The 21,645-nt window shown below is 50.3% G+C and overlaps 1 protein-coding gene across 1 annotated transcript in view; it reads right to left on the bottom strand.

The window, feature by feature from the left end:
• LOC8038840 (P protein) overlaps positions 1-21,645 on the bottom strand; it is a 67,350-nt gene that overhangs the window by 311 nt on the left and 45,394 nt on the right. Inside the window, exons 6-9 of the mRNA XM_042290001.1 lie at positions 21,506-21,644; positions 8,899-9,222; positions 5,062-5,167; positions 3,090-3,555 (exon numbers count right to left, since the gene is read on the bottom strand). Coding sequence (XP_042145935.1) covers positions 3,090-3,555; positions 5,062-5,167; positions 8,899-9,222; positions 21,506-21,644 — 1,035 coding nt within the window. The remainder of the gene's footprint in view (positions 1-3,089; positions 3,556-5,061; positions 5,168-8,898; positions 9,223-21,505; position 21,645) is intronic.

Here is a 21,645-nt window from a genome sequence, read left to right as displayed (position 1 = left end):
GAATTCGTTGCCAGACCCCATAGGAAGGTCGGATGTCCTACAGCAACAAAATATTTACGCTAAAAGTAATGGCACTTCGTTCCTTTTTTTTTTTTTGTGTGTGTGTGTGCGCGCGCGCCATTTTGGTTCTTAATGCAGAGCGAGCACAATAGACTACTTCCAGAAATTCGTCACCGCGCGCGTTGCATTCTGGGAACCTGCAGGGAAGGAGCCGTGGAGAGATCCGTATGGATTTTGCTGCTAACTGATTCCCATAGTGCGTAACGTGGCATTACTCCGCGATGAAGTGCTTCGAGTTTTGGAACAAGTCCATTGGGGATCGTTGCGATACCAAAATACACCTTCCTCATCATTGGATACGGCGTCCGGAAACTCGGGCGATATCCGTTTTGCCCTGTCGCGGACTGTTTCAGCCTTTCGGGAGGGGGGGGGGGGGGGGGGGGGGGGGAAGGGAAGGCGTTTTCCGTGATTTCAAGTAGAGCCTCGAATAATTGGACAGGACGATTTTAGGTCCCAAGATGGCCGAAATGTTGTCGCTCTGAAATGTATTTTTTTTCTTTTTTTTTTTTTTGAATGGGGATTTCATAGGATTTTACAGTCAAGGCTAGGGCCACCAACATAAAATCGCACGAAATTCGTAACACACGCGCGCACACACACACACAAAAAAAGATGTTCTACAGCATGATCTCTTTTTTTTTTTTTTTTTTTAAAGCAGAAATACACGTGGTTAATTTCTGTATAGAAATTGCAAAAATGCTTTTGACGCAACCCAACTGAGAACTTCTTTAAAAAATAATAATAACGCACGTGTAATTGTTTCCGGATTGTCCTTTCTTTTTTTTCAGAGATGCGTTCTATCGTTTTAGCGCTCCGCCAGAATACCAAATAGACCGTGGCGCAACTTACTCACAACCGGGTTCACACGAAGCCGACAAAACAAAAAAAAGACAGACACACACACAGACATACACGAACGTACACATACTCGCCTGTGTGTGTGTGTGTGAAAAGGGCGCGCACACACACACACACGGACACACACACATACAGACAGACACAGACAGACATTCCCTCGTGTTTCTTCCGTCCGATCTCCCGCAGGGACGGACGTCCGAGACGCAAAACCAAAATAGTGTCGCAACACTCGCTTTCCTTATATACGCGGCGCGAGATAGGCCGGCCTTACGCCACGCCGCCAAGTTTTGCCACTGGGACGAAATGCGAGGGCGAGGAAACAGCTGACGACTCCGACGACGGCCTTCGCTTGCGCAAGAGGCGGGATTGCACGTCTCGCGCCGAACCTTGCGCAACCCTCTCTGTTCTGGCAAGCGGTCGTGCCGCGCTTCCTCCTCGGGGCCCGAGCCCCCGAGGTTCCAGCCCCTGTCGCCGCGTTGTGCAAACGCCACTTCCTCGTGACGACAGTTGCGCGAATTTTGAAATAAAGCTGCAACAGGGAGCAAAAAAAAAGAAAAAACAAAACAAAAAACAACCGAATCAAAACACGCTACACGGCCTTGACAAAAAAAAAAAAAAAATAGGAAAAAGAAAGTGACAAAACAAAAGCGATAGACTAAAATTATATTGATTTTTGCACTGAGCGACACTGTTAGCGCGAACACGACGTCAGCCATTTCTTTTTAAAACGTATTTCTAAAGGGTCGGGCGCCGAATTCTGCAGCTTAGCTTACAGTCGCTGGCAGGGTGAGAACGGCAACGAATGGATTCGGTTGCCTCGCGAGCCTCGGGTGCGCACTCGCAGTCAAAGTTTTATACATGTAGAGGGAAATTAAATTAGTAATGTTCCACGAACACCCAAGCCTTTTTTTTTTTTTTTTTACTGTGTTTTTTATGTGAAGAGGAGTATGTAGCTATGATGACGGATATTAAACGTCAGAAGAAAGAAAAAAAAAAGCTACAGCGATTACATGTTTGCACTAACAGTGTTGTTCAGTGTACTTGTACAGACTACACTTTCTCGGCGTCAATTATTTCGGGCTACGCTGTCGACACTATCGTGGCTTCCGCAGTAGTCCAACCCTGTCAGAGCGGTAAGTTGGGCTAGTTAATCAAGTGTAGTAAAAAGTATTAAAAAAAAAAAACGGAGCAAAAAACGACACGGACGGAGAAGGTGTAAACACACAGAGCTACTTGCGCGAGAGGGTGCGTCCGAAGGCAAGAATTCACCTGCAGGTGCTCTTGCAGCAGCGCGAGGCTGCAGCACTGCGGATGCTACTCTACAACCCTGAAAATGTCTAGCACAAAATACTTGACGTCCAATACACGCACCTAACACCACCCCACCCCTCAAAAAAAAAAAATTTTTTTTTAAATTATTTTGTTGCAAGAATAACTTAATTGCTGTCGAACGCTTCACTCTCAAATGTAGCGCGAGCGGTCCCCGAACCGCGGCGTTTTAGAACAAACTGTTGTCATCTTCAAAAGTTGGTGGTTTCCAGAAATTATCCACGGGAAAATGTCGCCCTTCACCGTTAGTCGACTCAATTCATCTTCGCGTATTCGTGAAGTGAAGGTTTTATGGCCCGCCCTTTTCAGGCTTAAAAATTTCCTCACGTAGCACGTGAGCAGCGGCCGTATACATATAACCAAGGTTGAACTGCAGCTGACTGGTAACTGAAGTGAAACTCTTAAGCCGCAGGCACGACATCTTCATGTTTGTATGATGCTGATATTATCAATAGCACGCGGTGCCGCGGCCTAATATATCATACAAAAGTCGGTCGGCAGACGGTCTCTAAGGCGTGCTTCTTCCTTGTATGCGCGTCCTGTAACCTGGGTCATAAAACAGCGGTCTGCAGGCATGTTCATGCGCATGTATGAAGCAAACATGCTTGGAACAAGCCCGAGACGCGTCCGCAGACTCCTCCGCCATTATGTCTGCAGCGAACAAGGCGTCTTTTGTACGATGTGTGAACAGTGTGCGAACCGTAAAACGATGTGTGAACCGTAAAACGATATAACCTTCCGTTAGAAAAGGGAAAATTACGTCTACTCTACAGACCGGGACAGACAGACCGGGACGGACAGGCCGGGACAGACAGGCGCTCCTGCCGTCGACGCGCTCTCACTTGAAAAAGTCGAAGAAGGTGAAGCGGTGTCCGTGCTGCTCGGCGACTCCGGCACATACCACATTGGCCGACGCGCCAATCAGCGTGCCGTTCCCGCCCAGGCAGGCGCCCCACGCCAGGGCGTACACGAGAGGCCGGGAGTCCATGGGCCCCAGGCCGGCTACGATCTTCACCATGGCCGTGGTGAAGGGGATGTTGTCCATCAGACTGGAGGCCAGGGCAGACACCCAGGTCACGATCAAGATGGCGATCGGGAGCTGGGACTGCGGATGGAGCGCGCTGATCCAGGCCTGGGTCCGCTGCCCGATGAACCAGATGAGCTGGAGTTCGCCCAGGGCCTCCATGACCACGAAGAGGGCGGCGAAGAAGACTAGCGTCGTCCACTCGACGCGCGCCATGATGGCTTCGAGGTCGTCCAGGTCCGCCAGGACCAGGAGCAGAAGGGCGCCCAAGATGGCGATCCAGCCTGGGAACCGTGGTGACCCAAAAGTTCAAACTCTATCGTACGCAGGGTTCGTTTACTCTCGTGCCCAATATCCTGGTATACATTTCCGGTATGAAAAAACAAAACAAAAAACATTCACTTGCAAATCGCAAAGAACAGGCGTCAGGCGAGACGACAACGGGTGACGGTTACACTTTTATCCTTAATGTCTTCTATTGACGTGGCGCCGGCAAAACAACGTTTTCGCCCGTACTGGAAGCGACGACGTCCAAGATGGCACCGCCATCTTGATGCTGGCGTAAGTGAACCACCTGACAGTCAAGCTAAAGCCACTAAATAAGCTTCAGAGACACTTCCGCCATCTTGGTGCTTACAATCATGGTAGTCAATTATCTGAAGCTTTACGAAATCGTGGAAAAAGGTCTTCTGTTAAAACAGTTCGCGATAGGGCAAAATGATATCGTCTGAGCTCCTCACACCCAGTCGAAAGCGCAGGAAGTCGCATTTTCGAATCTGAACACCAAAATGGCGGCGCCCACTAAAAAATCGGGGAATCGGAGCGCCGATACCCTAGGCTTAGCTTATTTTGTGGCTCTACTTTAAGGCTTGCCAAGTCGTGCCCACGGTTGCCAGTCTGTCGCCCAAACGGTAGTTTTCATTTATGGTGGCCAGACTTCAGCTTTTGAAGCGTGGGTGCTTGCAGACGTCTATAATCTGCCTTTGAAGATGGCGTCTAATGTCAAATTCATAGAAATTTTAGTGCTAGGAAGACAAGGTCTAGAGAAGACATCGTACAGCGCTGATGCCGTCTTCTCTCTTTCGTGGCGTAATAGGGAGGAGCGAGATTTCAGCCGATAATAACTGTCCGCAAAGAGAGTCGTCGCTCGAGGTGCAGCATTGCGGAGCTGTGTTAGCAACACTGGGTTTCTAGTAATGGAGTCCTCCTGGCACTATCCCACATTGCCTGGTGATAGTTACAAGGGGAAGGAGACTGGCGGGGAGGAAAGATCATACTTTTGGTTTCTAGGTTAGGTGGTGCAACTTATTGCCGTTATAAAGGGTACAGGCAACGCAGCAGACGGCACTTACTAGCTTCCCTCAACATGGGGACGTCCTTCCAGAGTAAGTATACCTGCCACTGGGCGCCTTCTTTAAACGGAAAACGCCGGTTAGGTGGCGCAAGCCGCCGCCCATATTGTAGGAAAATTCAGCCGTGTTCATTCATCCATCCATCCGTCCATTTACCATCGCACCATTCGTGTCCGTGAACACGCGCTGATGATGTCTCCCTCATGGGAGGCGAAATGTATAATTAAATAGGTAATATTGTTATGTCAAGTTGGTGTAGTTGCTTTATCATTACGAATCCAGGCTTAGGAACATTTTTGCAACATGTGCCACATGCAAGCCCTCTAGACGGACCGAATTTGACCATGTTTATTTTGTTTCACTGAAGCGACGTTGCTTTTTTTTCTTTTCCTTGTTCTATTGTTTCATGAGTAGCCCAAGAAGCGGTGCAGTACTCACCCAGGCTTAGGTGAAGGTTGGGAAAACTCTGGAGAAAAAAAAGCAGGATGACGACGCTGAGGACAATGCCCGTCTTGACCAGAAGGCCTCGGTTATGGATCTTGTACTGCGAATGAAATAGCAGACAAGCCGTTCAACCATGGAATTCACTGAGCCCTTATATATACTATATTTTCACAAAAAGAGAGGGGCCTTTGTTCCGAGGTCGGGATAGTTCTGGCTTATCATACAAAGATGTGGCCTTATGCTTTGCTATAATGTTCTGACGGGTAAGTTAACTAGTGCCTTGAAAACACAAATATCACGACTTTTAGAGACACCCTACAACATCCGCATGGTCACATTTGCAGTGTAGCAAATGTGACCGCGGTTCTCGTGGTCGTTGCAACCACGAGAACCGCGAATGTTTCGACCGAGAAGAAGACCGATCGCCGTGTCTCCAATCTGCCGGCATCTGGACCCGGTTGCTACATCGAAAGCGGAATGACACAATAATAAGAATGATAATAATATAATAGCACTATTATTCCGCGCCTCAAAGTACCCGAAGCCTCGGTATGAAGCAGTTCGTGATTATACTAAGTGCACAACACACGGATAGCAGAACGATATGGTTATGCTAGGTAGATCAAAGCTTCGAGTTCACGTTTAAAATACACGTAATTTGTAAAAGCATCTAAATACTCTGTGAAATAACATTGAAATACATTTGGATACGGTAATCCGACATCGGTTCGTTTTATTCTGAGAACAGATGATCAAATAAACAGAAATGTCCGGTGAAACGCAGAGGCATGTGAAAGTTATCAGAAGACAGCAAGCTGCTATCTATTTGGCCATTTATTACATTACTCTATTCCACATTAAATATCACGCGCAACTCTACGCCTTGATAACGTTTCTAAGCCGAAAGACGAGACATAAGTTTGAAGGAATATAGTCATACAAGAAAAGAAGACTGCTTCCACGCAGTAAACGACTTTGTAATATAGTGGAAAGTTGGGCAAGTTGGTGGTGCATGTTTAACAAAAAAGTAAAACAGCGCAAAAAAAACACACACACACACACAAAAAAAAAAAAGACGGAGGACAAGAAGACGAAGTGTACAGACAGAGAGCTGTACGTGCCGTGCGCTGTCGGTGTAGTTTACAACATTAAATCCCTCCGTGGCAATGTTCACATCGGACAGACCGGGAGATGTGTGAGCGAGGGGTTGAAAGAACATGCACTATCGGTCATATCATCGCCAGCAGGCAACCTGGCAGTACACTGCGATAGGTGCGGTTGCCAACCCGTCCCTGATAAAACGAGTATCTTAGGACGACACACTAAACAGGTGACTAGAGAAATGCTTAGAGGCTTATTATATTTCGAAGCAAAAAGAAAGGTGCGTCAGTTCGCCTTCTAGCGCACTATTTGACAAAGATTTGGCATTCTTGAGCAGGTATATGAGACGTGCGGAAGGTGGTGACTTGATGTTTTTTTTTTTTGTTTTTGTTTTTTTTTGATCACCGAAAACGAGCTCATTTTCGCCCATTTTCGGTGAATGTCACCGTAAAGCTCCGTGTATTGGAAAGCTCGGTCGGCCGCCATTTTCCTATTGAAAATCTCAGAAAATCACTCGCAGCTTTTGAATTCAATAACGGTTAGTGGTGGGACTTTGGCATCTGGCTTGGAGCGCTAACGCTGCATTTTGGCGGAGAATGAGCGCTCAACAATCCGTAATTTATTTTTTCAAAAGAAAAAAGAATAAAGCAAGAAAAAAACGTGTAATTTTTGTTTTTTTTTGTTGGGGGACAGACACTTTGCAGAAAAGATAAGGAAGGACACACACACACACACGCACCCACCCGCACGCACGCATCTTGAGCTTGGAATGTTTTGTTCGGAACGCAATGACGCAATTCTTAATTTTGCGTCGGCGTAGGCTCCACCTGCTGCTTGTGTCTTATTGTACATCATTTCTTCGCGCCCTTCTCAAAATGTCAGAGCGATCGCCGACGCAGGGAGTGAACTTGACGTAATGGTCCGAGCGCCACATCCCCAGCTTTCCTGTCCATGAGGGCCTTGCGCCCTCTCTCGCCTGCTCGCCGTAAAACGCTTTACACAATTCATTCCAGTCGAAAAAAAACTGTGTATCGCAATATTCCCTGGGACACTAATAGACAGCACTGAACAAAGATAATCGATATAAATTCGAACCATAGAGACGTGTGTTTTTTGTTCCTATACCAGACAATATATATATATATATATATATTGCTCGAGTCTTACAACTTTACTTGCAAAATCTTGAATATCTCTCCACCACAAAGAAGAAATATCATATTCTCTGGGATTGTAATATTGTAGCACTCGCATCACGCATATAAATTAAAAATTTACTCTAAGGTTAACAGCGCAAGATCAATAACACACTTTACCATTACCGTGAATACTTTTCTGTTCCTCAGAACCTTTTCCCGTAGTAGCCCATGTGAGGTTTCCTTTTCCGCGCATACATGGCGGTCGCGTTGTTGATAGCCATGTGGCGAATTTCAGAATGTGACGACATTTAAGTGCGGCCCACACGATGGACACGGGCACTGCCCGAGCACTCGATTTGGGCTCGTGACAGTCGACGCCTCGGCGGACATTCGTGTAGCGGCACGCGTTCAGTCGCTGCAACGACGGAAATCGCCACATCCTATCAATAGCGAGTTTTAGAATAGCGGGCCCCACAGCTTTGGGTGCCCCAAACAGCTTGGGGCGACCCACTGCACATGCGCAGAACTTCTGCGCATGCCCACTGCGATGCCCCGAGTTGTTTGGGGCACCCAAAGCTGTGGGGCCCCCTATTCTAAAACTCGCTAATGTGTGGATCTCAGCAGGTGCCCCGTGCTTCGCCAACCCACGGCGGACTGAATATATACGGGCTCGCTGTTTTACGGCCTGTCCAGTGAGCCAGGGGTGTTTAACGTGCACGATCGAGTATAGCGAGAATCTATGAAGCGCCGAATGCTCGACGGTGCGAGTTTTAGGAAAGCGAATGGCGGCGGCGGCGGCGGCGGCGGCGGCGGTGCACAGCGGAAGACTGGACTGAATGACGCCATTTTTGTTCCAGCGGATAGTGCTTCGTCATTTGTATCGGTTGTCGTGACTCATAAAAAAAGCGGCGGAGGAACCGGAAACGGTTATCGGCTAGCTCACACATCTGCGTTATGACCGCTTGTGACGGCCTATACGACGAGATTACGCGCTGGCGCCATGTATCGAGCAGCCAGCTGGCCCGTCCTGACCATGTTACAACTTACATGCGACCATTGAAATCATAAATAGGGGACGTGGATTTGTTCCCGCTAATAATCTGCAGCCGTGACTAGTGAACAACTTTTTGGCTATAAAAGTGCGGGAGCACGTGTATAAACGCCGATTAAAGCTGTTGCACGAACGAACGAACTTCTTTCATTAAAAAAACTACCACATAAATGATAGCCGACGAATAGAGTACAAAAAAAAAGTAAAAAGATAAGCGTCCAAAGGCTCCTGGCCTACTGTCGTTGGGGCTACCCGATAGATGGTCTGTTCTTTCCTCGTAGACAGTCACAAACGGGTTCCCATACAAAGCTATATCACTTATAAATGCCGACGACCAGACTCGAGATTCTGCAAGGCAGAAGATCCTCCTCACCATGGGCGAAGGAGGAAACAGGCAACGGTGGACAGCGTGGAAGGGGGCAGGGGAAGAAGCGAGGAAAAGGTGGAAAGCGCGAACTGGGTAGTCGGTGTGTAAAGTGACTGAAACACGAAGGCCACGAGATCACTGGAGGCCGCACGAGACCGCCGTGGCGTCCTCACCTTGTCGCTGAGAAGCTGGAGGTTCTGCTTGAAGCCTTCCTCGGTGCAGCGCATGTCGGAGATCTTCCGCTGGCGCATACGCTCCAGCCTCTTGACCTTCCTCTCGAGGATGTCCTTGACGTGCTTCTCGTCCCTGGAGTAGTCGGACAGCGAGCGGAACGCCTTGCGCCAGATGTCCAGTTCCCGTTGGAGCTCCAGCAGCTCCGGGGGGTCGCGGGGCCGCAGGCTCGCGGGGTCCCTCCAGCGGAGCACCAGGTACGCTCCGAGGGCGCAGAGTACGGCACCGGGAATCATGTGGGCCGTGAATGAGGTGAAGTCCATGCCCTGCAGTACGGAGGGTACAATCGATGAGGAGGACAACGCAGGGTATGACATTGGGAATCATGTGGATTGTGAATGAGGTGAAGTCCATGCCCTGCAGTACGGAGAGGGCAATTAACATGGATGACGACGTAAGGTAGGACATTGGGAATCATATGGACCGTGAATGAGGTGAAGTCCATGCCCTGCAGTACGGAGAGTGCAATTGATGGGGATGACGACGCAGGGCGTGACATTGGGAATCATGCGGACTGGGAATGAAGCGAAGTCCTTGCATCGAAGCCCGGAAAATACTGGTGACGGGGATATTGCTTGGCGCAGGGTATGGTACAAATAATCATATGGATCGTGAATAAGACGTGTCCATGCCCTGAATCCCGAAGGATACAAGTGATGGTGGTGATAGCGGAGGGTATGACACCGGGAATCACGCGGGGAGCGAATGAAGTGAAGTCCATGCCCCGAAGCAAATAGAATGCAAGTGGTCGTGATGAAGGCGCATGATATGGCACAGGAAATCACGTGGTACGTAAACGAAGTGAAGTCCACGGCCCAGAGAAATGGCGATGATGGCGCAAGGTATGGCGCAGGAAATAATGTGGGCCGGTAATGAGGTGAAGTCCACGCCCTGGAGCCCAGAGAGTAGGCGACGGACATGCTCCTTTCAAACGCTTATCACCCGGGCTAAAATGCCAAGTCACTGAACCCAGGGCGCATGCGCGGTGTCTGATATTGCGCAGAAGAAAGCTATTAGGGAGTTTTCGTAAATGGTTTTCGCCGTCCCGCAACGCTCTCTGCAACCCGCTACGATACCCGCAACTCTACAGTCAAGGCCATCGGCGCGCAGGCGCAGTAGCGGCTTCTTCGTTGCGGAGGGCTTAGCGGAGGGGGAAACGCGATCTACAAAAACTCCCAATTGCGCGTGCTCGTAACGCTCAGTAGACAAAGATGGCAGCGCTCAGAAAGTGACAATCGGAATTGTCTATATCGCCTGTGGGGAGTCTCACGAACGAACCACGTGAGGAACGGGGAGCTCTTATATGGCTGTAGATCTCAAGTTTGGGCAGCGCCTCTGGCGAGCGAAATCTAATATTTCTCGGGCGCGTTTCAGTTGCGAGACACTGCACTCTTTTCACGTTGCTCCCGGACACTAAGCTGGCAAAATATCAGTGGTGGATAACTTTTTTAAAGGCAATAAAAAGAAAAAGCTAGACGAGAATCACTAATATTGTTTTGATAGAACAAACCGAGCTGTATTTTTCTTTTGTTTATTCAAATCTTTCTGGTGGTGGTGGAAAACCTCTTTATTGGTCCTGCGAAAACCCCTACCCCTCCGTCACCCCTTCACCAACACACCTACGCACAGTCTGCCGGTGAAGCAAGCGCCGGGTTCGCTGGACGAAACCCCTTTGTCCCTCCAAGTCCACACACATCACACCATCCTTGAAGTCCTCCGGCCAGTCCTGGGTCCCCGATGCCTCATGCCCCCGTTGTTCACAGTCCCACACAATATGCTGCAGCGTTGCCCGACTGTCCTTACATACCCTGCACAAGTCACTCTCAAAATTCCCTGGGTCCACATGTCTCCCCAACACCGGGGTATACACACACATCACCTGCAACTGCCTAAAAAGCACCGCATCCTCCCGACACAAATCCTTGTGAGGTTCCGGGAACCTCCTCCTATCCCGTCTGCAACATTCAAGATACTCTCCATAACCCACCGGCACATACGACCCCTCCTGCGAAGCCCGGCCTAAGAGTCCTCGGGCGCAGCAGTCGGCCATATCATTCCCCACCTCATGTGCAGGGCTCCATATTAGTTCCACTTGTCCCTTCACACTGATCAACCTCTTAGCCCTCTCACTCACCGTTCCATTCATGAAGCGCCTGACAACCCCCATTGCATCACTAAATACCTTCCTTACACCCTCGATAGAAATTGCCATTGCAACCGCCACCTCCTCAACTTCTTCCGCACTGTCACATCTCAATCCCGACGCTGTAACCACCCTACCATCTTTACCCGCCACAACCACAGCCACCCCCCGGTCCCCATCAAAAGCTCCGTCCACATAAACACTACCCTCCTCCTTCCCATACAGCCTATACAGCGCCTGCGCCCTTGCCTGCCTACGCCCCTTATCCCGTTCCGGATGCATGTGCCTCGGCACCGGCCTAACCCTCAACCTCCTCATGTCCTCATCCTTAATCCTTTCCAATCCCCCCCTGCAAGCCTCAGCACCCACCCCCACCCTGCTCAACACCCTACGCCCCACCGCAGACCCCCTCAACCTCTCCGTCTGCGAGATCCTCTGCGCTTCTATCACCTCTTCCAATGTATTATGCACACCCAATCGCTCCATCATCTCCGTGCTAGTACATGCCAGCAACCCAATCGCCGCCTTATATATCCTACGTATCAGAGCATTAATCTTCCCTTTCTCCGTCACCCCCCACTTCAGATACCCAGCCACATACGCGATGTGGCTCATCCCAAAAGCCTGCACCAGCCTCAAAACACTCTCCTCCTTCATACCCCTCCTCCTACTAGCCACCCTCCTAACCATCTGCATCGCTGCCCCGACCTTCCTTTGCAACTTATCCAACATCACGCCATTACCCCTAGCCTCCTGTAACCACAGTCCCAACACTCTCAGCTCCTTAACTCTAGGTATCATTCCCCCATTCGCCCTCAACTCCACATCCTGCCATCTCCTACTCCTCGGCCCCACCACAACATACGCCGACTTCTCATGATTGCACTCCAACCCTGTACCCGCCAACTCTTCCTCAATAGCATCAATCCCTCGTTGCAACGTATCTCTAGTCTCCTCCACGCCCTTACCAACACACCACAACGTCAAGTCATCCGCATAAATGGAGTGACCGATCCCTTCTCTCGTTAACCTCTTCCCCACCTTTGCCATGACCAAATTAAACAACATCGGCGAGATAACCGCGCCTTGCGGCGTACCTATACATCCCAACCCCCTCTTCCCAACCTCGTACTCCCCAGCAACCAATTCCGCGCTCCTCCCAGTCAAGAAGCTCCTCACATACTCATAGCTCCTCTTCCCCAACCCCAACTCCGACATTCTTTCTAATATGGCCGAATGCTGCACCCTATCAAAGGCACTCTTGAGATCCAATCCCAACACAACCCCCACTTTCCTCGACTGCACAACCTCATGCTTAAGTAACAACATTGCATCCTGTGCACACAACCCCTCCCTAAATCCGAACATAGTATCACTAAACACCCCCCTCCCTTCCAGAAAATTATTCCACCTTCGCAATACCACGTGCTCCAAAACCTAACCAACACACGACGTAAGCGAAATCGGTTTTAAATTCTGCACCCCCACCGGTTTATTCGGCTTAGCCAACAACACCATCCTAGCCGTTTTCCATTCTTCAGGCACCTCCCCGCTCTCCCAACACCTATTAAACAGCCCCTTGAGCACCTCAACAGCTTCTTCCCCCAAGTTACGCAGCATATTGTTACTAACCCCATCCGGCCCTGACGCAGACCTCGTTTTCACCCTCTGCAACGCCGCCCTCACTTCCCGCGTCTCCACAGCCCTATCCAGATCCTCATTCACCTCCCCCTTATAGCCCGGAAAATTCACTCCCCCCACCCTAGGAAGGTACTTGTCCATCAGAGCCCTCCTAAACCCCTCCTCCCCCAATTCCTTCCTAGCTCCATACAGAGCCTCACCTAACCTTCCCCTTTGATAACTACGAGTCCGCGTCCCATCCAATAAATGCCTTAACAACCTCCATGTTTCCCCCATCTGCAACCTACCTCCCGCCCTTACGCACACATCGTCCCACTGCTGCCTCGCCAGTTCTTCACTGTACCTTGCAATTTCTCTATTCATCTCCGCTACCCTCTTCCGCAACCTCCTATTACCCCTATGTTCCCTCCACCTGCGATACAACGCCTCCTTCGCCTCCATCAAACCTACCAACCTGCTATCCAATTCCCCCTCCAACTCTGCATCCACCTCCACCTCTCTACTCGCTTCCCTCGCCGCTTTTACAACTGCCTCAGACCACCCCTTCACATCGACAACCCCCCCCCCCCCCCCCCCATATCACCACCCCTCCTAAAGGCGCCCCAATCCACCACCTTGTGCCTCCTCTTCCCCTTTCTTCTGCCCTCCAAATGTACCAAAACCTCTACTACCCTGTGATCACTGCCCAAATCCATGCCCGTATTTCTCCACTCCACATCTACCCCCCTAACAAAAGCCAAATCCGGCATCGTCTCTCTCTGCACCGCCGTCTTAGCCATCAACGTGGGATGCCGAGAATCCGACACCAAAATCAAGCCTACATCCTCTGAGTCCCTCAACAAATTCCTCCCCTTAGCCGTGTTGTCCACATACCCAAACTCCTCATGTCTCGCATTGAAATCCCCAGCCACCACCAGGCCCCCATCCCCAGCCCATCTCACACATTCCCTGAAACGTTTCCCAAACCTCTGCCTCCCATACTTTGGGCTGTTGTACACATTACACAAACAAACACCACTCTTGCCAAACACCACCTCCAAGGCCAGAAACTCCACATTCTTCTCCCCCTCCAACTGCCCTTCCACCACCGGCAACCCCCGTCTAACCAACGTACAAACACCCCTCCTACCCCCCTTTGACACTACCTTCACCCCATAGGCCACGTATCCCGAAAGCCCCACATCATTCGGCCCCACCTCCTGTAACATAATGACATCCGGCTTCTCCTCTGCCGCCTGCACATATTGCTGAAGCACCGCCTTCCTGCCCTTGTATCCATTGCAATTCCAAACCCAAACCTTAACTACTTCTTCCATTGTGTTAAGAACGACTCAATCCCCATGACAACCCTTGCCACCTCATCCAACTTCTCATTCACCTTCCTCAACCCTCCCTCCTGCCGCACCACCCTCTCATTCAAATCTATTATCTGCTTCTCCATTCCCGACACATCACTACCACCTCCACCCCCCGCACTCTTTCTCTTAGCCGGTGGCGCCCCCAGATGAGAAGGCTCCCCCTCCGCCGCAATCTTCTCCACCTTAGCCGCCAATTGCTTAATAACCCCGGTGAGCTCCTCAACCTTCTCCATCAGCCCTTTGTTCTCCTTCCTCAGCTCCATGATCTCCCCGGCCTGCCGCCTATTATCCTCCCTGAGCTTTTCCATCTCCTCATCATCCGACTTCACCACCTGTGCCCATGACACCTGTCTTTCCTCCCCTCTGCTCCTACTCCTCGACCTACTATCCCCCCTTTCCCTCGAAACCGACCTTGACCCTCCCAAGTCCGGAAAATCTTCTCCCCTCAGAGCCCCTGCACCGGAGAGGGAGCCCCCTCTCGACTCATGATCCAACTCTTTACGTTCCCACAACCTTTTCCGTACAATATACGGTGTGCGGAACCTATTCCTACACACCCTATCCCCGGTCACGTGTTGTCCCCCACATAGCTTGCACCTAGGGGTGCACTCGTGCTCCTGTTGCCCACTAACCCCACACCCCATACACCGCTTCATCTCCGGGGTAGGGCAGACATCCGAGCGATCTCCTACCCTCCCACACACAAAACAGACCTCAAAATGCTTCCTATACAAGGAACATCTCAATACTCCTCCACCATAATACACTTGTCTTGGCACCACTTCACCTTCAAAGACCACAATGACCGTAGCCGACGATCCAATGCGCTGTGTCGCCCTCGCAGTCGGATTCCTCGGGCCCACCACGTTCCTGTCAATGTCCTCCGCCGAATGCTCCAACGGCACACCTCTGATGACTCCCTTCGTCGTCCCATACGGAGCCGCCACGTACGCCTTCGTCTCGAAGCTCTTCCCTTCCACCACCAACACCTCCACGTTCGCATATCTCCTAGCCCGCTGTTCATCCTCAGTGCACACCACCACAATGTTCTGTTGAACATTCGGGCATAACGTATCCTTGCCCATATCCTCCATCTCCACACGCGCCGCCTTGCCAATCGCACACATCACTTTCACGATAGACACCCTGGACAGATCCAGACCTCCTCTTGGCCTCATGATCACCTTAATGGCCTCCCGGGGCAATACCCTCGGCATCTTGGCTCCCCTCTCTATTCTCTCTATCACCCGCCTGGCCACATGGGAATTAGGTCTAGCCTCCGCAGAGCCGTCCGATCTTCCATTCGTGCGCACTTTCATCCAACCCGCACAATCCTCCGGATCCAATTCTTCTCCGGGCACTTCCACGACCATATTCCCAGCATTCCGGCCGACATCAGCCTCCATGCCGTCCCCTTGCACCACCGTCGCCACCACGCCGGTGTTAGGCCTACCTTCCCGTACTCGGTTAGGCCTAACTGCCCCCGCCTCGCCGTCACCACCTTTCCAAGTCCGTAAAGTCCCAATAAATCGATGGAATGACTCACCACCGATATCGATGAGTTCCTCTCGACGAGCCGGACACTTTGACACCACTTTCAAGAAAATAGAGCCAGAAACACCGCACAAATGAGCACAGTAACGCGGAGCCGACGCGACACACGTCCGCCTCCGACCACCGCTCGCAGCGCCCCCCTTCAAATCTTTCTAGTTCTTTCAGACGCTCTTTTACCACGCGGGATCAGACGCTGGCGCAGCTTGTAAACGACCGTGACACGTGCGTGATCGAAAGCTGCAGTCGCGCTTTATACTCGATGCAAGCATTACATGGACGCATCTGTAGACAGCACACGGGCGCGTTTTACGGGCGAACTCGCGCCCCCCTGGCCGAGAGAAACAGGCCTATACCCCTAAAGAAGTGAAACAAAACAAGATAAAATACTAGTAAAAAAAAAAAAAGAAATATGGATGCTTCAGAAAGGTAGCCGGAGTTTTGGCAGGACGCTGAACTTCGTTTCACCAAGTCTCTCGTGTGTGTGTGCGTGTGCGTGTGTGTGTGGGTGTGCGTTTGCGTGTGTGTGTGTGTGTGTGTGTGTGTGTGCGTGCGTGCGTGCGTGCGTGTGTGTGTGTGTGCTTTTCCATAAGCGTCTACTAAGCGTATGTACATTCGTGAGAAATGTTCGGCCAGCTTAACCAGGTTCAACAGTCCATTACTAGGCCATTAATAGAATGTGCCAACTCGGTATGGGATCCCTACACACAAATAAGCAGAAACCGTCTAGAAAAAACTAAAAAAAAAAAAACTACGCTTTGTTTATACCAGGTACGACAGACAAGAGTCTATATCCGCTGATACAAACTTTCAGGCTTACCTGAACTTGAAATTCGCAGAAAAATTAGCCACCTCAAGCTGCTATATAACATAGTCAATGGTAAAATTCTGCTTCCATTTGAAAATACATGTAATGCAACACGACGAGGCCGACTCGAAACAAACATGAGAAAGCCATATAATAGTTCCACAAATTAAGAAGGACTTTTTAAATGTTTTCTTTTCTTCCTCGCACCATCAACGAATGGAATAGTTTACCAATAAACATGATTAGCCAAAGAAATAGAGTGCAGGCGAGCTGGTGTAAGTTGAACATGATTGTAAACCTGAGACTGGGGCAGAAAAGAGAACACAACAGACGGTAGTCAAAGAGGAGGCAACGTCCGTTGCCTCCTCTTTTATTACCTTCTGTTGTGTTCTCTTTTCTGCCCCAGTCTCAGGTTTACAATCATGTTCATAATTAACCAATCAGCAACTCCTGCATTTGTCGCGGCTCTCACAAAACATTTGCTGCCTTAGATAATTATGTTGTCTCCTTTAAAGTGTGGTTTCAGACTGGACGGTTGCTACGTTTCCCTTGTATTTATTGCCCCATGTGCTACTGTATTGCCTTTATTTAATATCCTGTTGCTGTTGCTCTTCTTCTGTCTTGTTTTTCTTGTGTTTTGCTCCACCCTTGCCTTGGCGACCTTGTAGATAGCTGACAGTATTACCAAATAAATAACAAAAAAAAATAAACAGTCGTGAATAGTTTGATTCCGTTTCATGGGAAGCAGACGAAGCCAATACAGTAAAACCCGTCCTATACGCTCCGTTTCACCCCATAGAGCTTTCCATCGCTTATCACTCGGGCGAAAAATGACGAGTCACGGAGCTGTGGAAGCATTGTCAGCGTCTTATCTACCGCACAGCGGAGTAACAGCGCATGCTCAGTAGGCTTTCCACAGCCTAACAGACAAAAATGGCGACGTGCAGAAGGCGATTTTTGCAAAGGTCTATAAGGCAGCCGGCAACGGCCAGGCGGCGCCAGCAGGGTGAGAGCGCACGGTTATACCCTGCCTCGTAGTAACTTGGCAGACGGCGAACGATAAGCCCCACATTGCGAGCCAAAGGCTTCGAAATGCGCGACGCAACGCGCACACATTGGAGCATGACGCAGCGAAAAGCCTGATACTTCTTCGGAGTTGAGGCGCGCTCCGGTGATACGCAGTCACGTTCCGATTGGCCCGCCGGGGCCGTAGCTTCCGCTCTGCTGGCACGTTACGCGACCACGGCTTTCTGGGATACCCAGTATTTCTTGCTTCAGACACTAGACTCAGCGGCGCCACCAGAGTAAGAGCTCACGTTTGAACAATGCAGCCGCCACTCCCAGGGGTACCCAATATTTCTTGCTTCAGTCGCTAGAAGGCGCAAACCACACAGCATTGCAGGTTGCCGTAGTCAGAGCGCAGTCAACGCTATAGGATCGAAAGAGCCGATAAAGAAACGACAAATGAGCAACGTCATGGGCGATTTGTCGCAGTTATACGCATGCGCCATCATTGGCTTAACAAATCAAGGGCCGCGAACGCGCCGTTACATCTCGCGCTTTTAGAATGTCCATTCATATCTGTATGTCCATAATACTTCGTTTCATCCGGTCTAATCTTGGGTCAAAGAGACATTACGAGCCAACGTTGCTACGAGCGGACGGGGCCGATCAAACGAGCGTCGAAACTGCAACGTCACGGCATCTGTCATCTTCTGCGTTCTGCTATAACCGGCTAAACTATAGACCTTTGCATCGCTTATCCCCTGGGAGAAAAATGCCGAGTCACGTAGCTGTGGACGCGTGCACAGCGCCCAATATACCGCACAGCAGATCAACAGCGCATGCTCAGAAGGCGTTCTACAGCCAAGCAGACAAACATGGCAGAGCGCAGAAGGCGATTTTTGCAAAGGTCTATAATCGAGCATAATGAACGCACGCACCGCGATCTTGCGCTTTTAGCACGTGTGCCTGCGTTTGTATATGCCCTCTCCGGTCCGATCACGTTGATTCATACAAAAACTGCCCGCAAGCATGCTCCAAGTTTACATGAGGAAAGCATGCTGCGAACATGATTGAGAATGCTCGCAAAGATGCGGAGAAACTCCGCGTCTCTTGCACGACGTATGGCCCCCGTCGGCTCAAGGCAAGGAGTCGATCAATAATCCATCGTCCGTCGCGCATCGCGCGGTCGATCACGCACGCCGCGAGGTACACGAACAGTTTCCGAACGTCAATAGGCGGGAGGCTATTTTTAGCGGCCGCCCTCTGTCTGAGGGACGGGCTTGTTTACAAACACGTTGGGGGTTCCGACCGTGATGGCAAGCGTCTTATCCGCCGAGCAAAGCGCTCCCATGGCGGACCCTATGCGGAGCACGTGTACCCTGTTGTTGTGCCCGGACACCCGTGGTTTCTTCGTTGGTTCGTTCGTTGCACCGGACTCTTGATGACGTCATGCAATCCTTTGCGTGACGTCATAAAGACGTTCCGAACCGAGACGGTTATTGTACATACGACGTCGTAGGATACTTCTAGTGACGCGTCCTGAATCAAAGCGGTTATTTCCTGCGTAGCTATAGATGTATTTTCTCTTTCTCGTTCCGGTCTATTTTATTTTAGACTCATCCGTTCGGGGGACATTTCGACCTCTTTGAACATTTCTTCTTCTGAGACGCGTGTCACGCGCCTTGTCTGTTGGACGACTTAAACTCTATATATGGACATTTTGACCGCGTGCGTATTGTTTTAATCATTTTCCTAGGGGAAAAAAAAAAGGTTGGGGGGGGGGGGGGGGCATTTCGAGCCCAATAACCACTTAAATACCACCGTTTGTGGGTAGACAAGAATCTCTCGTAGTCCTTTTAACGGGCGGAAGCCAGTTGGTGAACATTCAACAAAAGTCTGCTCGCCAAATATCCTCTGTTCCTCACTCTTAGGAAGGTTGCAATCACGACTTGGCCGACTCGACAAGGTATACTTTGTTTTGTCCTACACGCTGCGGCGATGAGCATAACTATACACTCTGTTTTACTTTTAACCATAGGGTACATCGCGCAACGTGAGTATACCATCTCAAAACTGCTCTCGCGCAGTAAATGTGCGGTGCAAGCGGCCTCAAAAGCCAAGAATTCACGCTTCGAGACTTTTTTCGCGTGTGGCACATGAACATTGTGCCCTACTTGCCGGTTTGCGCCCGCCAGCGGCGAGCGCGACAGATTCGCTTCATATAGCCCGCGACCTCATAGCAGTGGATAATCAAAGCCATCGGTGATCCAGGCAACGGGCTGCGGGCAAAAATTGAAAAACCAAAAAACGTCCACGAAAAAACAAAACAAAAAAAAAACAAAAAAAAAAACTCGGCAAGTTGGCAGCATTCTATTTCAAAGTTCGTCCAACTACGTCACGTCTCCATTCATCATTATTGTTCTCACAGGAAGCAGCTGGGTTTGCGCTACGCACGTAATGGCACTGAAGTTCTATCGGTCCCGGGCTATTGTTAGTGCATCCAGCGGTGCAAGGCCGAGAATTTCACGTCCGACGACTCATTGAAACGCTTAGCGAATAACAACAAGGACAATGGCCCGAACGCAGCGTGACGATCACGAAAACACAACTGGCGAACCGTCTCGCCTCATTGGTTATCCCCAAGACTTGACGTCACTTCCGGAGGAGTGGCAAAGTCAAGTCGAGTAGGGTTCACCGAGGAGATGAGCAAACTTTTCTACGAAACTGATGTGTTGTGTCACCGTGTTTGAGTTAGAGTGCCGTGCACGATGTAAAAAGCGGAAGGTATATCTGAACGGCGCCGCTTCGCTATGGAGTAAGTATAGCGAAGGTTCGCAAGCATTTCTGACAAACGCCGTGAGATGGCGCAAAACATCTGGGGCAGTAGAAAGCCGATGAGAGCCACTCGAAGAACCGCCCTCACTCGGGTTAGGGGCCACGCCTGCGTGGAGGCCCCTAACCCGACAGCGCCCCCTGTCGTGAGATGCGCGAAGTACGAGGAACAAATTTTTCCGCCTTGGCTGGCCTTGTGCAGACACCTCTCCTTTCTTCCACCGTGGTGCCGTGAGTGGGGTGAGCTGTGACATCACCCTTTCCCGTGATAGCGCGGCTGTTACCGAAATAGGTAGCAGCCGCGCGTGTGATTCTCGTTCCTTGGCCATTTCCACGCCTCGAGCTTCGACATGTTATATCTCTGGAAGACAATTAGCCACGGCGTTCGCAGATAGTTGAATGCTCCTCCCAAGAACATGGCTTTAACATATATTTTACAGAAATATCAAAAATATGACCTGGACTATCATTGCACGATCTGACGTAGAAACACCCAGCAGTCAACCGAGCCCTTCAAAGCCCATCGCGTGGTACGTGACTTGTGAGTTTGTTCCCATGACATGTGTTATAGCACAGCTTCCTATATACTGACAAAGTTTGGCAGATGGCCACGAGAAGCGGCCGCCGAAATGGAAAAGATGGAGTGGCAGACAACGGATGAGAGGAGAGCCACGTGACTGGCGCCCCGCTGCGGCGAGACGCCGAAACACACTTCTCCCGAGCGAACAAGTGTGTTTCGGGTCCTCGCCGCTGCAAAAGCTGTGCGCTGACGTCCAGAGACCCGCAGCCCGCCCTCCTCTGAGCGGGCTGCTGGTCTCTGGTAAATGTGTCTTCTGCAATATAAACAGACAGTGGGCGAAGAGTAAACAGGTTGGGTCTTTACTACTGACAAAGACTGTACATATATGTTTCTTAACAACTGAGGTTCAAAAGCTTATCTGACCACCGCCGGTTGAAAAAACGGACCCCAGTTTGGAAAAGAACAAAAGCCGTCTTATAGCAGCTTGGAGACTGGGCGATGAATATTATCTTAATGCTTGCTCGATGAGCAGGCATCAAAATGGCAGCACCCAGGGGGGCTTCACTCGGAAATTTGTCTGTAAATTGAGTCGTTAATCAAACTAATAAAAAGAAAGCCTTTCCAAAACAAACAGCAACATTCAGAAAAAAAAAAAAAAAAAAAAAAAAAAAGATACATCGGGTTAACTTACCAGGGACACGACCTGAGGGTTGGAGATGATGATGACGTTCGGAGGGTCTCCGACAGGTGTCGCTGCGCCCCCTATGTTGGAGAAGATCACTAACCAGATGAGGATGTGTTTGGGGTCAAGGTCCATGACTTCGCAGAGTC

This window comes from Ixodes scapularis, unplaced genomic scaffold, assembly GCF_016920785.2.
Source record: "Ixodes scapularis isolate PalLabHiFi unplaced genomic scaffold, ASM1692078v2 PGA_scaffold13__105_contigs__length_92229423, whole genome shotgun sequence".
NCBI lineage: Eukaryota > Metazoa > Arthropoda > Arachnida > Ixodida > Ixodidae > Ixodes > Ixodes scapularis.
This window is presented reverse-complemented; position numbering and strand designations above follow the sequence as displayed.